This window comes from Chelonoidis abingdonii, chromosome 4 (assembly GCF_003597395.2).
Source record: "Chelonoidis abingdonii isolate Lonesome George chromosome 4, CheloAbing_2.0, whole genome shotgun sequence".
Lineage (NCBI taxonomy): Eukaryota > Metazoa > Chordata > Testudines > Testudinidae > Chelonoidis > Chelonoidis abingdonii.
Genome location: NC_133772.1, coordinates 98,377,387 through 98,400,290, shown reverse-complemented (window position 1 = coordinate 98,400,290; position 22,904 = coordinate 98,377,387). Strand labels below are relative to the sequence as shown.

At 41.0% G+C, this 22,904-nt stretch overlaps 1 protein-coding gene across 2 annotated transcripts in view; it reads right to left on the bottom strand.

The window, feature by feature from the left end:
• Positions 1-22,904, bottom strand: part of DPH6 (diphthamine biosynthesis 6) — a 435,665-nt gene that overhangs the window by 97,117 nt on the left and 315,644 nt on the right. For both annotated transcript variants that reach the window (XM_075065492.1, XM_075065493.1), the window contains exon 13: positions 16,477-16,719. In XM_075065492.1, coding sequence (XP_074921593.1) covers positions 16,477-16,719 — 243 coding nt within the window. The remainder of the gene's footprint in view (positions 1-16,476; positions 16,720-22,904) is intronic.

Below are 22,904 nucleotides of genomic sequence, written 5' to 3'. Positions count from 1 at the left end.
GCTCCCTTTTAATCCAGGCGAAAACTTAATTTTACAAGAGCCTTTGGTTAAGGGGCCCACTGGTTGTTTAGCAGCTTCTGTTCTGATGTACTAAACATTTTGTATTACCTTGCGTTTTGGGCTGCCATTCTTCAGACTCCCTTTTTGGCTTTTCTCTTCCATTTTTACACCTTAATTTGGCAGTGTTTATGCTCCTTTCTATTTATCTCACTAGGATCTGACTTCCACTTTTTAAAAGATGCCTTTTTATCTTGCTTCTTTTACATGGCTGTTAAGCCACGGTGGCTCTTTTTTAGTTCTTTTACTGTGATTTTTAATTTGGGGTATACATTTCAGTTGGGCCTCTATTATGGTGTCTTTGAAAAGTGTCCATGCAGCTTGCAGGGATTTCACTTTAGTCACTGTATCTTTTAATTTCTGTTTAACTAACCCCCTCATTTTTGCACAGTTCCCCTTTTTGAAATTAAATGCCATAGTGTTGCACTGTTGAGATGTTCTTCCCACCACAGGGATGTTAAATGTTGTTATATTATGGTCACTATTTCCAAGTGGTCCTGTTATAGTTACCTCTTGGACCAGCTCCTGTGCTCCACTCAGGACTAAATCGAGGGTTGCCTCTCCCCCTGTGGGTTCCCGTACCAGATGCTCCAAGAAGCACACAATTCAACTCTTACTGAGTAAAGTACTTAAACAGATTAAATTAATAAAATTTTGCAGCCAGAGTCACTGTTATATCATTATACGATAAATATTTGGAATATTTCCATCTATCAATAATGCCATCTGTCCCATCCAATACAAATGGACTACAATCCATATGGCTTATTTTTTCTATTGATTACTCTGATGAATGAGTTAGCAAAACCACTCATAAAATCATCATATTACATGACACTGTCATTAAAAAGATGCGAAGAAAAGAAAAACACAAGATGATATTATCCTGAAAACTGTCAGTTCAATCTACAGGAAGTTTTAGAAAAGTTATGTTATAAACTTAAAAAAAAAAAAAAAAAAAAAAGCTCTAAATGTTAACTACTGAGTTAGCCAGAAACTGCTCTAGCACCTGAACACACAAGATTATTATTAGTAATTATTTATAGTACAGTAACTTGTAAAGTGTGCTAACTGCTTTACAGACATTCAGGAAGACACATTCCCTGCCCCAAAGAATGAAGAATGTACAAGATGCACGAAAAGCACGGGAACAGAGGAGAAGGGTTACAACATACAAAGTGATTGGGGTGATGATTCCACATGGCTTGTTAGCTCCAATTACTTTTTCAGCTTTGACTATTCATATTCTTATCCTTGCTTATATTCGATTTTAATTGCTTCTGCTATTATCCTTTGTTTTATCTTGACTTTAACCCTTGCCTACCTCTCAACTATTTATTTCCACTATAATCACCATGTAATAACAATCCATATGACTTGCTAACCCACTGTTTTCAACTTGGTCCCTGTGCTGGTGGCATGGGCAGGTAAGAGAAAGGAAAAATTTTTTGCCCCACAAGCTTTTCCTGTGCCTCACTGCTGGTGCAGTATCTCCCTGGGGACTGGGCTTTTAAAAGGATTGCCTTCTGGAGAAATAAGAACTGGTGCTGACTCTGACATCCTCTGTCTAGCTTTTCAAAAAATTCTCAGTGAAACCTTGTTTGCGAAGAAACTCAGATTCTCACAATGTCAAAAGCAGCAAAGGAAGCTTTTCAATTACCACCATGCAACACTCAATACTTCTACAGGCATTTTGTGATAACTAAACATTTATGTCTGTAACACATTTCAGACAGAAGGATCCCAAAGTGTTCAACACTGCATAGGTAAGAAATCTCTCACCAACACTGAAATGTTGCCAGACTCAGTGTTGGACACAGCGGCTGCTGAGCAGCACCCAGCTATGACACACAAAAGCTTAAAGCAGAAAATGGAAATTCCTGTTGCCATCTGAATCACAAGTGACATTGGCCTAGATACTGGGGTTAGCTTCCCTATTCTCACAAAAAATACTCTTTTGATCTTCAATAACCACAGATGGTCAGGATCTTAGCTTTCTGGTTCATCTGAAAGACAACATGTCCAGCAGTACTGTCATCTGCTAACACCATCCTGGGGCATTGGTTCAGTACTGAATCACAGGGAAGGGTGTGTGATGAGCCACTATGGAATTCATGCAGTATCCTTAGGATACTTAGGAGTCTAATAAATGTACTGCGCAGGCCTACCACTACTTCAATAATAAAATCTGGTAAGATTACAGACAGAAGCTATATAATTGCAGGAAATTGATGGTACCCTGCATGAACATTCTTAAATAATTTTTTGCCATCATCTCCCTTTCATAATTCAGTATTTCTAATGTTATCTTGCCTTTGGATCAAATGGAACAAGAGATCTTTATTTACTGAAATAGACAAAAACAAACAAAGCTGAACTGGAAGTTACACAAGAATATTATTGATGGGTAGTCCACTTTCTAAAACAATTCAAAAGCTTAGAAATTAGAAGTCTTTCAAAACCCAGAAAATTTTACACAAAGTTCAGAAGCCTAATTTATGAATTTACTTTGCAACTGACACATATTTAAAAAAACAAGAGAAATAAATTTTCTGAGACCATTATGCAATATATTTCATAACAGCGGTGAGCTGGTTCTTAACCCGTTTTCCTCGGTTGAAGTTAAACTATTGCATGAGTAGAATGAGGTGAGAATCTTTTCCCAGGTATTATGGATTTTCTTCCCCTTTCACATTCTTTCAGTCTTGTTTTAATTTAATGTCTATCAAATACTTGTCAATTATGAGACATCCCCAACAGCAATTATAAATAGCATTATAATTCCATCTAACAGAAGTCAAGAGAAAAAAGATAATTTAACGCTAGTATATATGAGTACTGATCTGCTCATTGCCTTTTAAGTTAAGAGACTTACAGGGTAAAATTATAGAAAATAAAATCAAAGGAGAAAAATAAAGCACCAAGTGGTACTTCTGGATAGAAGACCAAGGGATTTAGAATGAGATAAGAGGGCTATGACAAATAGAACAATCAGTACATAGTCTTCTTTTCTAGTATACTCGTCTTTCCCCATTTTATCTAGCAACAGCAACTGCAGATGGCTGAAGTCATAAGAAGTGAGATAAAGGATGTGGGCTTATTTTACAGTGAAAAAATCAGCAGATAAGAACATAAGAATGGCCATACTGTGTCAGACCAAAGGTCCATCCATCCCAGTATCATGTCAGTGACCAATGCCAGGTGTCCCAGAGGGAATGAACTTAACACGTAATGATCAAGTGATTTCTCTCCTGCCATCCATCTCCATCCTCTGACGAACAGAGGATAGGAACACCATTCCTTACCCATCCTGGCTAATAACCATTAAAGGACTTAACTTCCAAGAATGTATCTAGTTCTCTTTTAAACCCTGTTATAGTCCTAGCCTTCACAACCTCCTCAGGCAAGGAGTTCCACAAGTTGACTGTGCGCTGTGTGAAGAAAAAACTTCCTTTTATTTGTTTTAAACCTGATGCCCATTAATTTCATTTGGTGACCCCTAGTTCTTGTATTATGGGAATAAGTAAATAACTTTTACTTTTTCTTATCTAGGTTCTCCCCTCAACTCCATGATTTTATATACCTCTATCATTTACTCCCTTAGTCTCCTCTTTCCAAGCTGAAAAAGTCCTAGCTTTCTTTAAATCTCTTCCTCGTTATATCGGACCGGCCCCAATCCCCCATATATCATTTTAACGTGCACTTGCTCTAACCTTTCTAAGACTCAGCATCATCTTTTTGAGATGAAGGATACACATCTGGTATGCAGATTCAAGCAATGTGGGCATACCCATGATTTATATAACGGCAATAAGATATTCTCCATGCTTATTCTCTATCCCTTTTTAATGATCTAACATCCTGTTTCCTTTTTTGACTGGCGCTGCACACGCATGGTACTATTCAGAGAACTGTCCATGATGACTCCAAGATCCTTTCCTCATTAATTGTACTAAAATTACCCCTATCAATTGTATGTAAGTTGGGCGTTATTTTTTTGCATACTTACATTTACTCACATTAAATTTCATTTGCCCCATTTGTGCCAAGCTCACTTAAGTTTGTGAAGATCTTTTTTGAGAGGTCTTCAACAAGTTTTGCTTGCTAATCTCGGACATTAGCAATCGCTGCAAACCTTTGCCACCTCACTGTTTACCTCCTTTCTCACATATTCATCCCATGTAATAAGTTGTAATAGGATTGGTCTATAACGCACCTGACGCCTTAGGAATCTCCCACTGTATAAATCGGCCCTAATCCCTTCCTGTCGCGCATACACACAGTTCAAAGGTGAAAACCCTAAACTGGATGTTGTTACAGCCCCTGTAAGCATAAGAGCAACTGCTGCAATACATCTAGGTCCCTATTCAATTGGAGTTATCAGTTCACGAATTTTACGGATCATGCCCCCAAGTTCCATTAACACCTTTCTGACCAGGGCCCATTGGTTGTTGATGGTGTAAGGGTGGGCAACAAGTAATGATTCACCCCCATGAGTTTCCCACAGGTTCTTTCATGGTGCCTGCCAGGAAATTAGATCCTGATTATCTGTAAGGATATCGGAGGGCAACCTACCTGGCAAAAATGTCTTGTAGGTGCCTGGCACACCGCTTTAGCTCTGGTGTTTTTTTGCCTAGAGCTACTGCTTCCGGGCCATTCGGGTAGTCAAAGTCACAAAAGTCAGTAGTACTGTTTTCCCTGGGCGTCTTGGACCTCGGGAAAGACCCAGAAATATCCACAGCTACTCGCTGAAATGGGACCTCAATTATGGGAGTGGCTGAGAGGGCCTTGACCAGATCTTGGGCTTTCCCACTCTTTGGCACACTCTCACAAGACCCGACATACTGGGCAACTTCCTTGCCCATCCCTCCCAGAGTGGAGGACTTCCCCAACTTGTCTTTGGTTCGTTCACCCCAGCATGGCCCACTTGGCGGATGATCATGGGCTAAGCTTAAGTAGCTTCCCCTGTTACTTAGTTGGAACCACCAACCGTTTGTGCTGGCTGCCATTCTCCTGGTGTCCACCAGAAAGAATTTTCCTTGTAAAAGTCCTTGGTCTATAACAAACGGGATCGTTAGAAGAGCTGAGAGGCGGTGGGTTGCTCCGTGCGCCGCCACCCAAGCTTTCTGAAGGCTGTCATCTGCTTCCTGCTCAGTCTGAACTGTTCCCTTGAGGCTGGGGACACCAGTTCTTCCTCAGACTGTGGACTTGGGCTTGGTCCCTCTGGAAGCGATGGAGGTGATGGGGTTGTTTCCGTTGCTTGGTGAACCGCTGTCCGCTGGTGCACCTGTGGTATTTCAGGCTCTGTCTGAGCCTCTTCAGTATGGTTGTCTGTTGCTCTTCTGCCAGTTTCAGGCTCGCTGGCCCCCTCTGGTGTTGGGGTTGAAGAGTGGTTGCAAACTGCTGGTGTGGTGCTGGTTGCTGTTCCAGTTCCGGGTCCTGGGACTGGAGTGCTGTGGCTGGTTCAGCCGTTGGCATGGGATCCGGGTCCACTACCTCTGTCTGGGTCTCTGGTAACACAGACGGGTTCCCTGTGGACGGCTCCGGAACAGGAATGGGTCTGGAAGCTTGCCTGGTTTGGCTGCGTGTAACCATTCCCACTCTTCTTGGCCCGCTTCACCTGGTTGGCCAAGTCTTCCCCCCAGTAGCATGGGGATGGAATATTGTCATAGACTGCAAAAGTCCACATTCCTGACCAGCCTTTGTACTGGACAGGCAGTTCAGCTGTAGGCAAGTCCACAGCTTGTGACATGAAGGGTAAATGGTCACTTTGGCCTTTGGGTTGATGAGTTTGGGATCCACGAAGGATTGGTGGATAGCTGACACTTGTGCACCCCGTGTCTCTCTCCATGCGGTAACCTTCTTTCCCCCACTCTCAAATGTTCCCTTCGCTCCAAGGGATTTTGAGAGGTATGGCTGGGCCTGGGGATCTTTGTGTGATGGTGGTGTAATGACTTGCACCCCGGTGGGGTTCTTTGGGCAGTTGGCCTTTTATATGTCCCAGTTCATTACACTTATAGCATCTTCCAGCTAAACGGGTCACTGGGTGAGGTAAGTTACTGGAGACTGGTGAGGTGGAAGGATAGGGTGTCGGTGGCTTCCCTTGGGTTGTAGGTGGGGTTTGGGTTGCCCTCTGTTGTAGGGTTTATTGTCGGTGTGCCCCTGGGTTTTCATTCCCCTTTACAGTAGCTTTCTTGCTTTCTGCCACTTCCATCCATTTGGCTCCAATCTCCCCCCGCCTCGGTGAGATTTTTGGGTTTTCCATCTAGGATGTACCGTGTTATGTCCTCAGGAACACCATCCAAGAACTGCTCCATTTTCATGAGGAGGTGCAGTTCGTCAATGGATTGAACCTTGGTTCCTGATATCCAGGCGTCATAATGCTTCCCAACGTAGTAGGCGTGTTTGGGAAATGACCCATCTGGTTTCCACTTTTGGGTTCTGAACCGCCGACGGGCGTGATCCGGGGTTATCCCCATTCTGTATCTGGCCTTGGTTTGAAACAGTTTATAATCGTTCATTTGGTCCTTTGGCATTTCAGCCGCCACCCTCTGCTAAGGGTCCACTGAGTGTGACCTCAGCTCTAGCATGTACTGGTCTTCAGAGATGCTGTACCCAATGCAGGCTCTTTCAAAATTTTCTAAGAAGGTCTCAGTGTCATCACCTGCCTTGTAGTTGGGAAATTTCTTGTGCTGTGGAAAAAAGTATTGGCGAAGGGTTGTTAGGATTGGTTGGGTTCTGTTGCTTAGCCTGTTCTAACTCCAGTGCCTGCCGGATGGGCCCCCTCTGTTTTTCCATCTCTTGTTGGTTTTTTTCCCTCTGGAGTTCTATCTGTCTTCTGTGGGCTGCATCTTCTTCTTGTTGTTTTCTTTTGTGGGCCACCTGTTCTTTCTTGTATTTTTCTTTCGTGAGCTGCATTTTTTGGCTTCTTGATCTCTTTCATGGGCTTCTGTTCAGCTCTTAATTAGTTTCCATCCATCCGTCCTTATGTTCATTTTCATTGTCTATGGCTTGTTGCATGTGCTTTGTTCCTTTTTCAGGGTTCCTGCTTTAGGGAATTTCTCATGGTTTCTGTTTCTTGTGTTGGGGTGCCCTCTGGTGTTATTGTCTGAACTGCTGGCTCTCCGTTGTCTCCTGGGTTCTGCCTAGCAACTCGTTTTTCTTCTTCTTGCTACTCTTTGATATGTAAATTAACCAAAACAAAAGCCACTTTATTTACCTGTGTGTGTTTGCTGGGTACTTGATTCCCAATTGGACGCGTTCTATTGCTTAACAATAGACCCTTAATGTCCCTTAATCGTTCTTGCTTAATAATGCAAGCCTCGCAAAGCAGCAGAAAAAAAAAATTTCTCTCTGGCTACTTTTAAACCAAACCCTTTCTCTCTGCTAAAAAGCCCTAGCAGAGGAAAAAGAAAAGGCAATATTCCTACTGGCTTCTGGATTTCTATCTTCCCACGTCGCTGCCACCATGTAATAAGCCTCTGTCCCAAATCTGGACCTTAGCGTCCAAATCTGGGTGCTTAGCATGAACCTCCAAGCTTAATTACCAGCTTGGATCTATATCTCGCTGCCACAAATCAGGATTCTGAGTACCTGATAAACTCTCTGGTCTCCCCAAACCTTCCCTGGGGGACCCCCAAGACTCAGATGCCCTGAGCCTCCAACAAAGGGAAATACCCACTTCCCTTCCCTGCTCTTTACTTCCTCCCAGAGCTTCTCCCTGGGCCTTGGGGATATCTACCCCGGAGATTCCCTGCTTCAAGAACAAACCTTTGAAACACAAAACAGAGAGGATGATTTACCTTCTCTTTCCCCTCCTTCTTCTCCCCCTCCCAGTCTTTCCCTGAGAGAGACAGTACTCCTGGCACAGAGATTCCTATCCCCTTGCCTTAACTAGGAAAAGAAAAATCCAACAGTTTTAAAAGAAAGCTTTATATAAAAAAGAAAGAAAAAAACACATGACATGATCACTGCATCAAGATGACATAACACAGGGCTATTGCTTAAAAAGAAAATATGAATAATCAGCCTTATTCAAAAAGATATCCAATTTAAACATTCCAGCAACTCCACACATGTAAATACAAAATACAATATAAACCTATTGCTTTTCCTTTTGTACTCACAACTTGGAACAGAAGGGTAGAAAGAAGCTTGGAGATAGAAAAAAAAAAAAAAAAAAGCTCTTCCCTCATAGCCGAGAGAAAAACAAACAGACAGAACAAAGACAAACACACCCAGAAGTTCCCTCCCTCACTTTGAAAAATCCGGTTTCCTGATTGGTCTTAGCTATCTGTTTATGACAAGCACATCTGCAACACTTTGCCACCTCACTGTACCCTTCTCCAAGATCATTATGAATACAGGTAAATAGATGGCCTAAAGACGACCCTTGAGGAATATCACTGAGTTACCCTCTCCATCTGAAATTTACCATTTTATTCCTACCCTTGTTCCCTTCTTTAACTTTGTCTCATCCATGAAATCTTCCCTTTATCCCAGACCACTACATGACATAAGACCTTGGGACATGACCTTGTCAAAGGTTTCCGGAAATTAAGTAACTATGTCCACGTGGATCCCCTTGTTCCACGATGTTTGTTGATCCTTTCAAAGAACTCTAAGATAGTAAAAACATGATTCCCTTTACAGAACCATGTTAATTTTGCCCACAATTTATGGGCCAATCTAAGTGTCGACAATTTATCTTACTATTGTTTCATACTAATTGGCCGCGTACTGAGTAGACCTTACCTAGTGCTATAATTGCGGATAGCTCTAGAGCCTTTTTTAAAATTGGTAGCATTACTATCTCAGTCTATGTACAGAAGCTGATTTAAAGGACAGGTTACAAACCATAGTTAATAGTTCCGCAATTTCACATTTGAAATTCACATCTGGTCCTGGTGACTTGTTACTGTTAAGTTTATCAATTAATTCCAAAACCACCTCAAGTTACACTTAAATCTATGACAATTCCTCAGATTTGTCACCTACAAAGGATGACTCAGACTTGGGAATCTTCCTAACACCCTCAGCAGTGAAGACTGAAGCAAAGAATTCAGTTAGTTTCTCCACAATGACTCTATCATCTTTAAGTGCTCCTTTTGTATTTCGATCGTCCAGGGGCCCCACTAGTTGTTTAGCAGGCTTCCCACTTCTGATATACTTAAAAAACATTTTGTTATTATCTTTTGAGATTTTGGCTAGCCGTTCTTCAAACTCCTTTTTGGCTTTTCTTATTACGTTTTTACACTTAATTTGGCAGTGTTTATGCTCCTTTCTATTTACCTCACTAGGATCTGACTTCCACTTTTTAAAAGATGCTTTTTTATCTCTCACTCCTTCTTTTACACGGTTAAGCCAAGCCATAGTGGCTCTTTTTTAATTCTTTTACTGTGATTTTTAATTTGGGGTATACATTTCAGTTGGGCCTCTATTATGGTGTCTTTGAAAAGTGTCCATGCAGCTTGCAGGGATTTCACTCTAGCCACCGTACCTTTTAATTTCTGTTTAAGTAATTGCCTCATTTTTGCATAGTTCCCCTTTCTGAAATTAAATGCCACAGTGTTGGGCTGTTGAAGTGTTCTTCCCACTACAGGAATGTTAATTGTTATTATGGTCACTACTTCCAAGCTGTCCTGTTATAGTTACCTCTTGGACCACTCAGGACTAAATCGAGAATTGTCTCTCCCCTGGTGGGTTCCATACCAGCTGCTCCAAGAAGCAGTCATTTAAAGTATCAAGAAATTTTGTCTCTGCATTTTGTCCTGAGGTGACATGTATCCAGTCAATATGGATATAATTGAAATCCCCCACTATTACTGAGTTCTTTATTTTGATAGCCTCTCTAATCTTCCTTTGCGTTTCATCATCACTATCACTGTCCTGGTCAGGTGGTCGATAACGATCCCTACTTTTATATTCTTATTTGAGCATGGAATTACTATCCAAAGAGATTCTATGGAACATGTGGATTCATTTAAGATTTTTACTTCATTTGATTCTACATTTTCTTTCATATATAGTGTCTCTCCTCCCCTCTCTGCATGACCTGTTCTGTCCTTCTGATATCATTTGTACCCTGGAATGATTGTGTCCCATTGATTGTCCTCACTCCACCAGGTTTCTGTGATGCCTATTATATCAATATCCTCCTTTATCACAAGGCACTCTAGTTCAGCCATCTTATTATTTAGACTTCCAGCATTTGTGTACAAGCACTTTAAAAACTTGTCACTGTTTATTTGTCTGCCCTTTTCTGATGTGTCAGATTCTTTTTTTTATGTGAATGTTTCTTGTCTGATCCAGCCCATACTTTATCCTCTTCCATCCTCCTCTCGTGACTAAAACCTAGAGAATCTCTAAGAATAGACTCTCCTCTAAGAGAAGTCTCTGTCTGATCCACATGATCCTGTTCAGCAATTGGCTTTCCCCATCTCTTAGTTTAAAAACTGCTCTGTACCCTTTTTAATGTTAAGTGCCAGCAGTCTGGATCCACTTTGGTTTAGGTGAAGCCCACCCTTCCTGTATAGGCCCCCCCATCCCAAAAGCTTCCCCAGTTCCTAATAAATCTAAACCCCTCCTCTCTAACCATCGTCTTATCCACGTATTGAGACTCTGAAGCTCTGCCTGCCTACCTGGCCCTGCATGTGGAACTGGAAGCATTTCTGAGAATGTTACCATAGAGGTCCTGGATTTCAGTCTCTTTCCCAGCAGCCTAAATTTGGCCTCCAGGACATCTCTCCTACCCTTCCCTATGTCATTGGCACCTACATGTACCACGACCACCGGCTCCTCCCCAGCACTACACATAAGCCTATCTAGATGCCTTGAGAGATCTGCAACCTTCGCACCAGGCATAAAAGTCACCATACGGTTCTCCCAGTCATCACACACCCAGCTATCCATGTTTCTAATAATCGAATCTCCCATTACTATCACCTGCCTTTTTCTAATGACTGGAGTTCCCTCACCCGGAGGCGTAACCTCAGTGCAAGAGGATACCCCCATCATCATCTGGAAGGAGGATCCCAACTATGGGAAGGTTTCCCTCTGCTCCCGTTGACCGCTCTGCTTCTCTGGGCCTTTCATCCTTTCTTAACAGCGCAGGGGCTGTCTGACTGGAGGTGGGACAAATCTACAGTGTCCTGGAAAGCCTCATCAACATACCTCTCTGCCTTCCTTAGCTCCTCCAGTTCTGCCACCCTGGCCTCCAAAGCCCATACATGGTCTCTGAGGGCCAGGAGCTCCTTGTACTGAATGCACACATATGCCACCTGCCCACAGGGCAGGTAATTATACATGTTACACTGAGCACAATAAACAGGATACCCCCACTCTGCTGCTGGGCTTCTGCCTGCATTCTCTCCTAGAGCTACTTAGGTTCATGATAGGGTTTTTGTTTAAATCAAGAAGTTTTGATTATAGTTTAGTTTAAAGGTTTTAAAGAATGACAAGTGTATCTCATCCCCTTCCCACTCCCCTTCCCAACTCCCTGCTAGCGGCCCCGTTCGCAAAGCTCCCTGGTCACTTGCTCACTGCTTTATAAAGCCCCGCGTTCTGATAGCCCCACCCTGACTAAGGCTCAGCCAATGAACAGAGGCTTCTAGATTTCAAACCTTGTTTAGAAGCTCACAGCTTCCAACAGCCAGCCACAGCACATGGTCCTTCAAACAAACAAACAGATAGACAAACACAAGCTCAGCACACAGCAAGTAATCCCCAAACACAAACTACAGACAGCCACTTACCCCAAGGGTCCCGTATTTGCTCTTCCTTCACCTGGAGAACTCCCTCTCAAAACTCCCTGTTAGCTTAACTAGTAATGGCAGATGTAGGTGTACATTGACCAGGTAGTCAACTCACAAATTGCAAATGCAGATGCCAAACCTCTTATAGAACATATCTCTCACAGAATGGTCTTTCAGGGTGATATGTGTTTAACCTTATGGGATAAGTATTTAATCTACTGAGCTACTGTGACTTTCTGTTCTTCTTTTAACTTTAACAACAAACTATTATTGTTTGTAAAATTATGAGTGTAAGCTTGGTAAAACTTTAGAAGTCACTTTATATCCAGGGAGGCTCTCCCTCTGTTGCAACAAAGAGGGACCAGGAAAACAGGAGGTTAACTAACCTAAAATTCCAACAGGTGAAAAGAAAAACCCAGTAGGGAATATCCTTCCACATAGATTCTTTGTCTTCTTGTTCGCAGCTGGAAATGTTTTTCCAAGGATGGGGGACCTGAAACTATAAAAAAGAGGGGCAAACACATAACCCCATACTGTAGATGCAGCCTACAAGTGAGAAAAGGGGTTTTACCATTGCCGTAGGAACACCACTGCCTCGAGAAACAGTAGCTCAATTGACAGAAGCATTCTGCTAGGGATTAAGCTGGCATACCTATGATGTTCAGGGGTGTGGCCTTATTCAGACTAAGCTCCCATCGACTTCATGTTCATGCTCTACATTATCATCTTCCTTGAAGTATATTGTTTCTGTGTATATAAACACATATAGATGCTCACCTACACACTTCTCCATGGTCCCTTCCTTTAGACTCAATTCACTTCTGTCCTCAGGGGCAGCTCCAGGCACCAGCGCAGCAAGCACGTGCCTGGGGCAGCAAGCCATGGGGGACAGCGTGCTGGTCACTGTGAGGGCGGCAGTCAGGACACCTTTGGGACCGGGACCGGCAGATCACCCGCAGAAATGCCGCCGAATCTGTGTGACCAGCGGACCGTCCGCAGAAACGCCGCTGAAGGTCGCCTGACTACCGTGCTTGGGGCAGCAAAAAACATAGAGCCGCCCCTGTCTGTCCTACACAATTTATGTATTCTATTTTGCACTCTTCTATATTATTGACATCAAATATATAGAATTATTCTACTGAAGTTTTAGAAAAACGTTATTTATGCAGGAGAAATTCATCTCACATCTTTATGATACCCTACTAATAATTTTTTGGTGTTCCATAAATAAGCCTTGGCAGTTGAGAAGTATGATGTATGCTATTTAGGAACATGTTTAATACAAACACCTCAGTAATCACAATAGACTGTCATTTCTCTGTTAATTCAGAACATGCAACAATCAAACAGAAGTCTGAAAGCCCTTTAAAAATTTAATTAAATCTGTGGTTTATAATGTCTGGTCTGGAAGAAATGAGCTCTGAACTGAATAATTTTATTTGCACAGTTACACACAGTCTGTTTTTCATGGAATGACTGAAACTGAATAATTCCAATCTATACATTGTTTGCTCTTATTAGGTAACCAGTAGGTTGCTATTCTTTCATACCTATCTTTGGCCACTGATTGAAATGAAGAAAACTCTTTCGAATAACACAATGTTTTTGTTTGGCTGGCTGTTTTATTTGGCTAGAATAGAACATTATGTCATGCTAGAGTGGCCCAGGGCTGTACTACTGGGACACCAGCAAAGAAAGAGAGAAAACAATAAAAGGAGAGAGAAAATCCTGTCTCTTTAATGCACACACCTTTCAGTGTGCAGCCACAGTGCCTGGTCTGCTCACAGAAAAGTAATACTAAGGCTTTCTCCAGTTTAGTTCAAAGTGCGTGCCAGATCCTGGAAGGCTGGAGGTCTCCTGGCTTCCTTGCCTCCACAGATTAGGAGAAGGGGAAGAAGTACAGCTCTCTAGTTCCCCAACGCCTTCAAATCTCCTGGCTCTGTTCCTCCCTGGTCAGAGGAGAAAGACAAGACTCAGTTTTCCATAAGAATGCCTAATCTATTATTTCCCCTTCCACATAAACCTTGATGGACCAAGGTGAGACTCCTCTGTTTCCAGTCGGCAGGCCAAGCAGCTTCTCAGGGAAGAACAGGCCTCCACTGGATAGAAGGGAGTTACCTCTTTCCCTGCCTTAGTGTGGGTTTTACATAAACCATTCCTCACCGGTAAAGGCCACAACACACTAAGAAAAAACACAGCATCCAGACCTCTCTTTCCCAAGCATGATTATAGAGGACGTGGTAGGAAACTGGTTATAGCAACATTTAACTTCCACTGATATTTTTAAGAACCGTCCAATCCATCTTCAGGCCAAGTCAAGGCACAGAACTGTTGCAATGATGGATAATCTCCCAGGATGACTCACAACACTGAAAAATATGATGCTTTTTAATCTTTCCTCTGTTTCTGCCACTGCCACTGCCACTCATAAGGGATTGACCTCCTTATGGGACCTGACATGAGTTTATGAAATGGCTCTAAATTGGCCTTTCTAACAAATCCCACAGAATGCTATTGAGGAGCTAATCCTTCTCCCCAAAAGCTCTCATATATGGAGTCCTGCAAGGCTCATACCTGTCACTGCTCTAATTTAAATTCTCTTTGAGACAATCATGAGCTGACATGGGCTGGACATATCCTGACGACATGCAGCTCTCTATATATGCATTTTTCACCTTGCCCAGATAGCCCTATCTCCCAGCAATTTCAGTACATCGAGAGAATATGAGAGTGGAAGAAGAATGGCTGGGTCACATTGTACCCAGTAAAGACTTAAAACAGGCTAGGAGGAAAAGGGAAGCATTTCCAAGAATTGGTAACCACCACCAATTTGCCTTCAAATGAGGGCACACACTTCCCATAGACAAAATGGTGTCTATGGCCATGTTGCACTCATCACTGCCCTTGACAAATAGCTAGAGACACCAAAAGCACCTTCCTCCAGCTGTCAGCTAATATGAAAAAACTTGACTCTTCTTTCCCTGACAGTTGTGGTCCTGGAATGGGACTGCATAAGATGTTTGTGAAATTATTGCATCGGGTGCATCATGAGATGATCCATCTCCTAAATGATTCCAGCTGAAGAAAGCATATTAAACTTGCGTTCTGGAATCTGCACTGGATTTCCATTCATTAATAGTTCCACTAATGGTTATGATATTAATCTATAAAACCCTCAAATGAGTAGAAGCATATTATCTTAAGGACCATGTTACCTCAAGGAAATGCCATGGCAGCTGCAATCCTCTGACATAAATATGACTAACAAGTATAAATTCTAAGAAGAAAGAGATAGGCAACATTCTCCACAGTAAACAGGCAGAGTCTAAGGGCTTGTCTACACTTAGAAATTTTACAAAATATCTGTTATGGAATAATTTTTCTGGAATAGCTATTTTGGTAAATTTCCAAGTGTAGATAAGCCATAAACTGCCTTATTCAGATCATGCTGTAATGACTCACCTTTTTGCCAATACATGCCCTCCAGAAAGGACTGGGGCAGATGAAAAAAATCTGACATTACGCCCCCCAAAAAGAAGCTACAGGAAGTGCAACATGCAAAAATAATACAGGTTGAATTAAGAAACTGAGATCCAAGGTTGGTAGAGCTAAAAAGAGGATAGGTGAAGGCCAGGAACTCTAGAGAGGCAGCACACTCATTCTCAGAGAAATGGAAAGCATTATTCATTAGAGTTCCCTTCCAATAAATGAAGAAGAAATGTGATGGGCTTTGAGTAAAATTCTGTGCATCCCTCCCCATTCAAAGAGAGGGCTGCACTTATGCAGAGGCGCTGAAAGTGGAGCGGGGAGAAATAAGGGGAAAGGAAGGTTACTGAGCAGAGTTCAGAAAATTCCTTGAATATTTGTATTACACATGAACTCAACTTCAAAACAGCTTCTTCTGCTCTAGCTATCTGTTCCCCTTAGAAGTCAGAACACTTTGAGTCACTTATGGTAATTATGTGCTAATTATCTCAAGTTTATCTACCTGTAAAATGGGTACTATGCAGAAGTGTAGTGACCATTCATTATTTAATGTCCGTAAAGTTCTCTGAGATCATTAAAAAAAATGGAGCAGGAATATAAAGTATCATTATTGCACCATAAGAAATCATTGTGCAAATTATTATATTGTCAGGGAGGAAATGAGTCACTAATAGACATGCAAACTTGCTCAGGACAGAATTTGGCCTTATGTGTTCAGGTTTAATAAGCAGTAAAAGCTAATGAATTCCATTTACATTAAAATATTGCTTATACTAAACACTGAAACAAGAAAACCAGCAGAATAATTCAAAAAACATTCAGAGAAACTGCTTAATACCTTTACAGAAGATACACAGGCAGAACTATTTCAAATTGAATATTGTTCAAATTTTTTCAGGAGGGATTGGCTTTCGTAAAGAATTTTTTAACTTATTGCTTTGGGGAATTAAGACAAAGTTAGTGATGACTATAACTTTCTATTAAGCAACTTTTCTTCTCAATTGTGCTCAACTACTTATGAGCCAGAACATAACAGCTCAATCAAACCTTATTATATCAGTTTTACTTGAACCCCTCTGAAATGCACTGAGAAAATTCTGATATTACTGCAAGACTTAGAAAAACTTTTTTTATAAATTGACTTTTTTTTTTACACTAGAAAGAAGAAAATGGATCTTACCTTTTTAAGTTCGCTTAATTTCTTTTGCCATATAGCGTGAGCGACAGGAATGTACTTTCTGTCAGTTACATAACAATTGGCCATAAGGATGTGGTGGAGTTCAATGTTGTGGCTCATAGCTTTAAGAACTTTTTCAACATGTCTTAGTGAAACTGTAGCTTCAGTTTGTATGCCACCACCTACAAGCTGCATGGTACAAGGTACTAATGCAATCTGCCCAGCACAGTATAGAACTTCTCCAATCTAGAAGAGAACAAGAAAAAAAACAAGTTTGATTTTTTCTTTCCTATTTCTAAGCATTCTCCTTCATCACTTGCTGTTCTCTGTCACCAAAGAAGCACCTCTGACTTTGCCACAAATGGAGCAAATATGCCAACCTAAAGGTCATTTTCAACAGAAATTTAGTTACACTATAAAAGTATCACATTGTAATAAACTTTAACCAAAGAGTTAATACATGGATGGTCAAATGCACATAATCTTCAAAGAATCAGCCATGAACTGATTAAATAAGTCTAGAAATATGTAAATTTAACCTTTCACAATGTCACAATATTTCTCTGCAATCACTGAAAGGGTTTGTGTCAAGTTAAAAATAAGTTGTTTACAGCCCGACAACTCAGGTACTCAGAAAAATGCATCATTTTATTTCTACAATTTATGGACAAGAATATTTTTCATTATTTTAAGACAATCATATCAAGGTAACCATTCCCTACAGTGTATTAACCTAAGAGCTCTGTTTGATGTTACATTTTGCTGTTATTTCTACAACATGCCAATCCCCAAATATGCTGAATGGTTGGCTGCTTCTGCTTTCTCCAAGTACATTTGCACAGTCTACAAAGCTCCCATGAGTTTAAACAGGTAGAGTTGTGGGCTACTGTATGTTATGGGTTTTGTTACATATATGCATGACGATTCTGGTTTGCTGCTGCTTACATTTTTTATTTTATTTTTATTTCTTTAGATGAATGCAAACAGTACAAAGGCAACTATCCATAATACTCTTGGTGCCCTTGACATAACTTAAGTATCAATAAAAATAATACCCAGTTAACAGGCAGTTGTACAGTTCATGATAAGCCATCACCAAGGAACAGGACACTGATGATTGCTGAAGAAGAATCTTACTGGAACCTAGGGTGTTGGGTTTACCTTCCAGAAATCTAACTAGAATGCCTGTTTGCTTCAAGAGCAAATTGTTTGCCAGATATACTGCTCATACAGGGTATCCGATCAACGTATTTTATTTTGCGGCTAAAGCGTAGCTACTTTGGGCTGCTTTTCACAAGCTTATCGGGCAAGACCTACCAGGTAAGACTCTCAAGACCTACATTCTCAACCACAGCTAACAGAGGAAACATTGGTACCAACTGTTCAGACATCTTCAGGACTTATGAATTTAATGTAAACATCAAGATTCTTCATTCCTTTTTTCTTTATTTCTCTAAGGAGTCTATACAACTTCTGAGCAGTGAAAGTTACTCCACACAAAAAGTACAGAAGTTAGATGTATAGTGGGTGTAAGCAGCTTTGAAACCAGTACAGGAAACATATTGCTGTAAGTAGAGAGAGTTGGGGAAAAGCTCTGCTTCACTATGTAAAATGGATTGTGCAAGAATTCTTTATGAGAAATGTTGCAGAACTTTTTGTATAAACTGTATAAATTCCTTAGAATTAAGGCAAAGTAATAAAGAAATCTGTGTCCTGGAAGACATGGCAATCAAACCATGTGACAGACCCATATGCAACTCCAAATCTGTCCTCATAACTGTCTGTGTCTCACAAAAGACTCACACATGTAACTATTGGAAGAGTGTCTTACACAATTTGGCATACAAATTCTATGATTAGCAGCTGAAGAGGGGGAGGAGGCACAGAGGAAGCATAATAGACTAGCTGACACCCATCAAATGATTTTTTTAAACTGTATAAGATGTCTAAAATATTGTTTTGATAATGCTATATATAACCTCGAATTTTGAAAAAACAAATGCAAGCAATATTTTGGTTAAAAAAAAGAAATGGTCTTTTTTTTTAAAGACTCTTCTATTTTAAAATATGTGCCACTGAACAAGGGAGTCCAGCCAGCTATCAAGAGGCATACTGACAAGAAAGGAAGCAAATCCAGGAAGATATGATTCAGAGGGGCACAGGTTTATTTTTGGAAAAGAGGCCTTTGTTCTCACCACTGCTAAATTAAATCTTTGGATATAACAAAGCCTCCAATGCAGGTAATTTGTAATTTTCTATAGAGAAATCTCCCCAGCACCACTTCTCCTTCCCCTGTTAGGCCCCTGGCTTTACATGCATCACCCATGTTAATTACTAGATAGACAGAAGAGCTGTTCAACCAGTTCATTTCCTCTATTCTTGAACAGATTGTTTGAGACATAATATGAATACTAATTAATGATAAAATATCTGTCAGTGTTTTGAAATATGCACTAAGACAGCATTTTCTTAAAGTCTCCTGGATAGTTCCAATACAATTAGCCCTGCTGGTCATAAGCAGGGTCAAAACAAAACTCTGACAGATTTGAGCAAAACTGGCAATACTTTTGGCTCAAATTCAGTGGGAATTGTGCAGAGATATATATTAAAAAAACCCACCTTTTTTTACCCCTCTGTTCTTAACATACTTGTTTGCATCTTAAGACATAATTAATAGAAAAACTGTATGCCCAAGATGCCACCATGTTATAAAAAGGTGAGTGCCAGTGGGGGGAAGAAGGAGAAGGAATCAAAACAAGGTCACAGATTATTAGCAACTATTTTGCAGAGAGACATAGCTTAAGTTAAAAGGGAAAGGGGAAGCACATCCCTCTCCTCCTCTTTCCCAATGGCTTGATCATGGCATACAACTATCAATAAACAAATAACCAACAAGGGCAAAGCAGCAAAGAATAAAGTGCGTTAGCAGGTTTCAGAGGGCTGTCTGTACAGTGTTTTGAACAGTATACAGAAAGGGGATAGCAAAGTAAAAACTCATTTAAAGCTGGGAAGACTCCATAGTATCTCATTTGCAGTATTGAAATCATACAACAGGAGATGTCAAAATGTATGACGGCAATCCTTGTATTGTGAAAGTGCTGGGCAAAACCTTGCTAAAGCTTTGCACGTTTCTTTGAAACCTCTGTGATGACAACGAAAAATTTAACAGACTACAGTTTCACAGAATATCGAGTCCAGAGAACCAACATTATCAGTGGAAGCAGAACTGCAATATAATTGTTATGCATTCACACACCAATGTCATCATTCCATTTGCACTGTGAATTTTATTTCCATTGTAGTCCATTAAAGATCTGATAAACCAGCAAATGAAAGCACTCTCTGACTTAAGGCTTGTCCTTCTGAGCCAGATTCCAATCTCATTTACACCAATCTACTTCCAGAGTAACTCCACAGAAGTCAATGGGATTGATTTGGATTTAGATTGTCGTAATTGACATCATGGTGATTCCACAGATTCTTGCACCTTGTGTGTCACTTTACACCTGTGCAAAGTGCAAAAGTGGGTCTAATAAACTACCAATCTATGTCCATTTTGAGTAGGTGTGAATGACTACACAAAGTGCAAGGCAAAGGAGAACAAGCCTCCAAAGTCTTTAGTTTTCCCTGTTATGGCTAGGAATGCCAACCTTTCACGTGGGTGAATTCTCTTATATATTCTAGCTGTGCTGCAACATCCAAGCACAATACAAGGCCAGATCATGGCACGTTCTGTGTGCTGGAGCAAAGAAGGTGTGAGGCACGCTCTTACTTCCAGTTGCTGCCTACCCCTAACACTGCTCTCACTGGGAGAGGGAAAGTAGACTGCAGAGCTGAAATGTAACCCTCTTCTTTCTCCCCCCATCAAAATAAGGTGAGCAGGAAGGAATGGCTGGGGTCTTGGTTCTGCCTCTCCAACGTGCCAGGCAGTGTAGCTGCATTAGTGTATTAGATGGTGTATGGTGTGCCAGGTACCGATCCGGTACAATGTGCTCTCACCACAAAGAAACTCACAAATTTAGATTGTCAAATTCCCCAGTGGGATACTTCTGAAGATCCACAACAATGCACTGCCCCTTACTCTGGCTCATGGCAAATCTATGTCCACAAGGGGTGAGATATACAGAGACAAAAATATTTGTCACTTTAATTCAGACACAATATAATTGTACCTCCTTTATTATTTCATAACAAATAGCTCGTGTATAAAATTGAAGATTCCACTTAATAAAACAGGTGAGCGAATAAGCCACAATGCATTATTTCACACATTCAACTTTTTGAGCAGGGCATGCCAACTTTTAGCTGAAGTTAGACTTCTTTTCCACTAGCACAGACTCTAAATCAGTGCAATTAAGACCACTTTGCAATTTATACTCATTGTCTAATAAACTGTTACCAGTAACACGTTCAGAAGTGACCTGTATTACACAGGCCTCCAAGCACTAAATAAAACTTCCACAGTTATGTTCTAGTAAGTCCTGAGCCAAATGTAAAACAATGGATTGTTTGAAGACTGTCTTTTTTTGGGTTGTTCTAAAAGTCCTACTTAGAATACCTTCACTGGCTAATCCTCATAGTGGCACTAGCATTGAAACACATTTTTTTTCTATGCTTGCAAAGGAATTGGAGTAGCAGAAGAGAGTTAATTAAGGGAAAATAACTGAGGGGAGAAGAAAAAAAGCAAGAGACAGACAGAAAGAAAATATTTGAAATCATGCTAAATCTTGGTAGTATTTTGTTCCATGTTCTGTCTCATGTAAATTGTTTATATAATTTGTAAGTACACTGTAATATATATCTTTGTTTATATATTGTGACAAAGTTCCTCCTCTACCTTTGTGGGTCCTGCGCTTATTGGCAGATTTGCTCACCTCAGTGATCTTCCCCACAGTCTGGGTCAGCTCCTCCTGTGTCTGATCAGGAGTTGGGAGGTTTAGGGGGAACCTGTGCCCGCTCTCTACTCTGGGATCGATCGCCAGGCCCTGTGGATTGGCAGCTGTCTCTAGTGCCTCCCCTGGTAACAAGCTGCCATGACAGCTACACTCCCTGGGCTACTTCCCGTGGGCCTCCTCCTAAACACCTTCTTTATTCCTCACCACAGGTCTCCTTCCTCCTGGTGTCTGTATACCGCTTGTACTCCGAAGTCCTCCAGCAGCACATCCTCCTCACTCTCCAGCTCCTGCAGCACCTTTTGTCTCCCAGCTCCTACACCGCTATTTTTTCCGTGCCTCTGCTACCCTTCGCCTGACTGAGTGAACTCCTTTTAAACCCAGTGCCCTCTAATTAGCCTGACCTTGATTGGGACTGCAGGTATTCTAATCAGCCTGTCTGCCTTAATTGGTTCTAGCAGGTTCCTGATTACTCTAGTGTAGCCCCTGCTCTGGTCACTCAGGGAACAGAAAACTACTCATCCAGTGACCGGAATATTTGCTCCTTACCAGACTCCTGTACCCCACTGGTTTGGGTCTGTCACAATATGTATTTTAAATTCCAGTGAATGTTTGATCATATTCACAAAAGCTGGAAGTTTTTTAAACAGACAATATTATAGGCACAATTGCAAACTATCCTGACAAAAAAGGAAAGACAGAAAAAATAGCAGCTCTATCAGGAGTTGTTTAATGACTTGAAAGTAAAAAAGAAATCCTACAAAAAGTGGAAACACGGACATATGCTAAGGAGGAATACAAGAGTAGCACAAGCATATAGGAACAAAATCAGAAAGGCCAAGACACAAAATGAGTTATACCCCGCAAGAGACATAAAAGGGAAAAAGGAGAGGTTCTATAAATGTAGTAGGAGCCAGAGAGAGACAGAGAGAGGAACTACACTTTCCTTTATTAAGCAGGGAGGGAGAGCTAATAACTGATGACATCAAGAAGGCTGAGTTTAATGCTTATCTTGCATCAGTCTTCGCTAAAAAGATTAATGTTGATTAAATACTCAACACAATTAATACTGACAACAAAGGGAAGAAACACAAGCCAAAATAGGGAAAGAACAGGTTAAAGAATATTTAGATAAGTAAGTCAATAGGGCCTGATGAAATTTATCCTAGGGCACTTAATGCACTAGCTGAAGCAATCTCAGAACCGTTAGCAATTATCTTCGAGAACTCATGGAAGACAGGCAAGGTCCCAGAGGACTAGATAAGGGCAAACACAGTACCTACCTTTAAAAAGAGGAACAAAGAAGATCCAGGGAATTCAACTAGTCAGCCTGACTTTAATAATTTGTTCCAGTGTCTTTCCAGGTATCAAATAATTATTTTGTAAGCACCTTGAGAATAACAGGGTGATGCATAATAGCCAACATAGATTTAGCAAGAACAAATCATGCAAAACCAACCCAATTTTCTTCCAAAATGGGTAAAATCAGGAGTATCATATGTAAGACATTGGAGGTAATAGACCTGCTCTATTGGCACT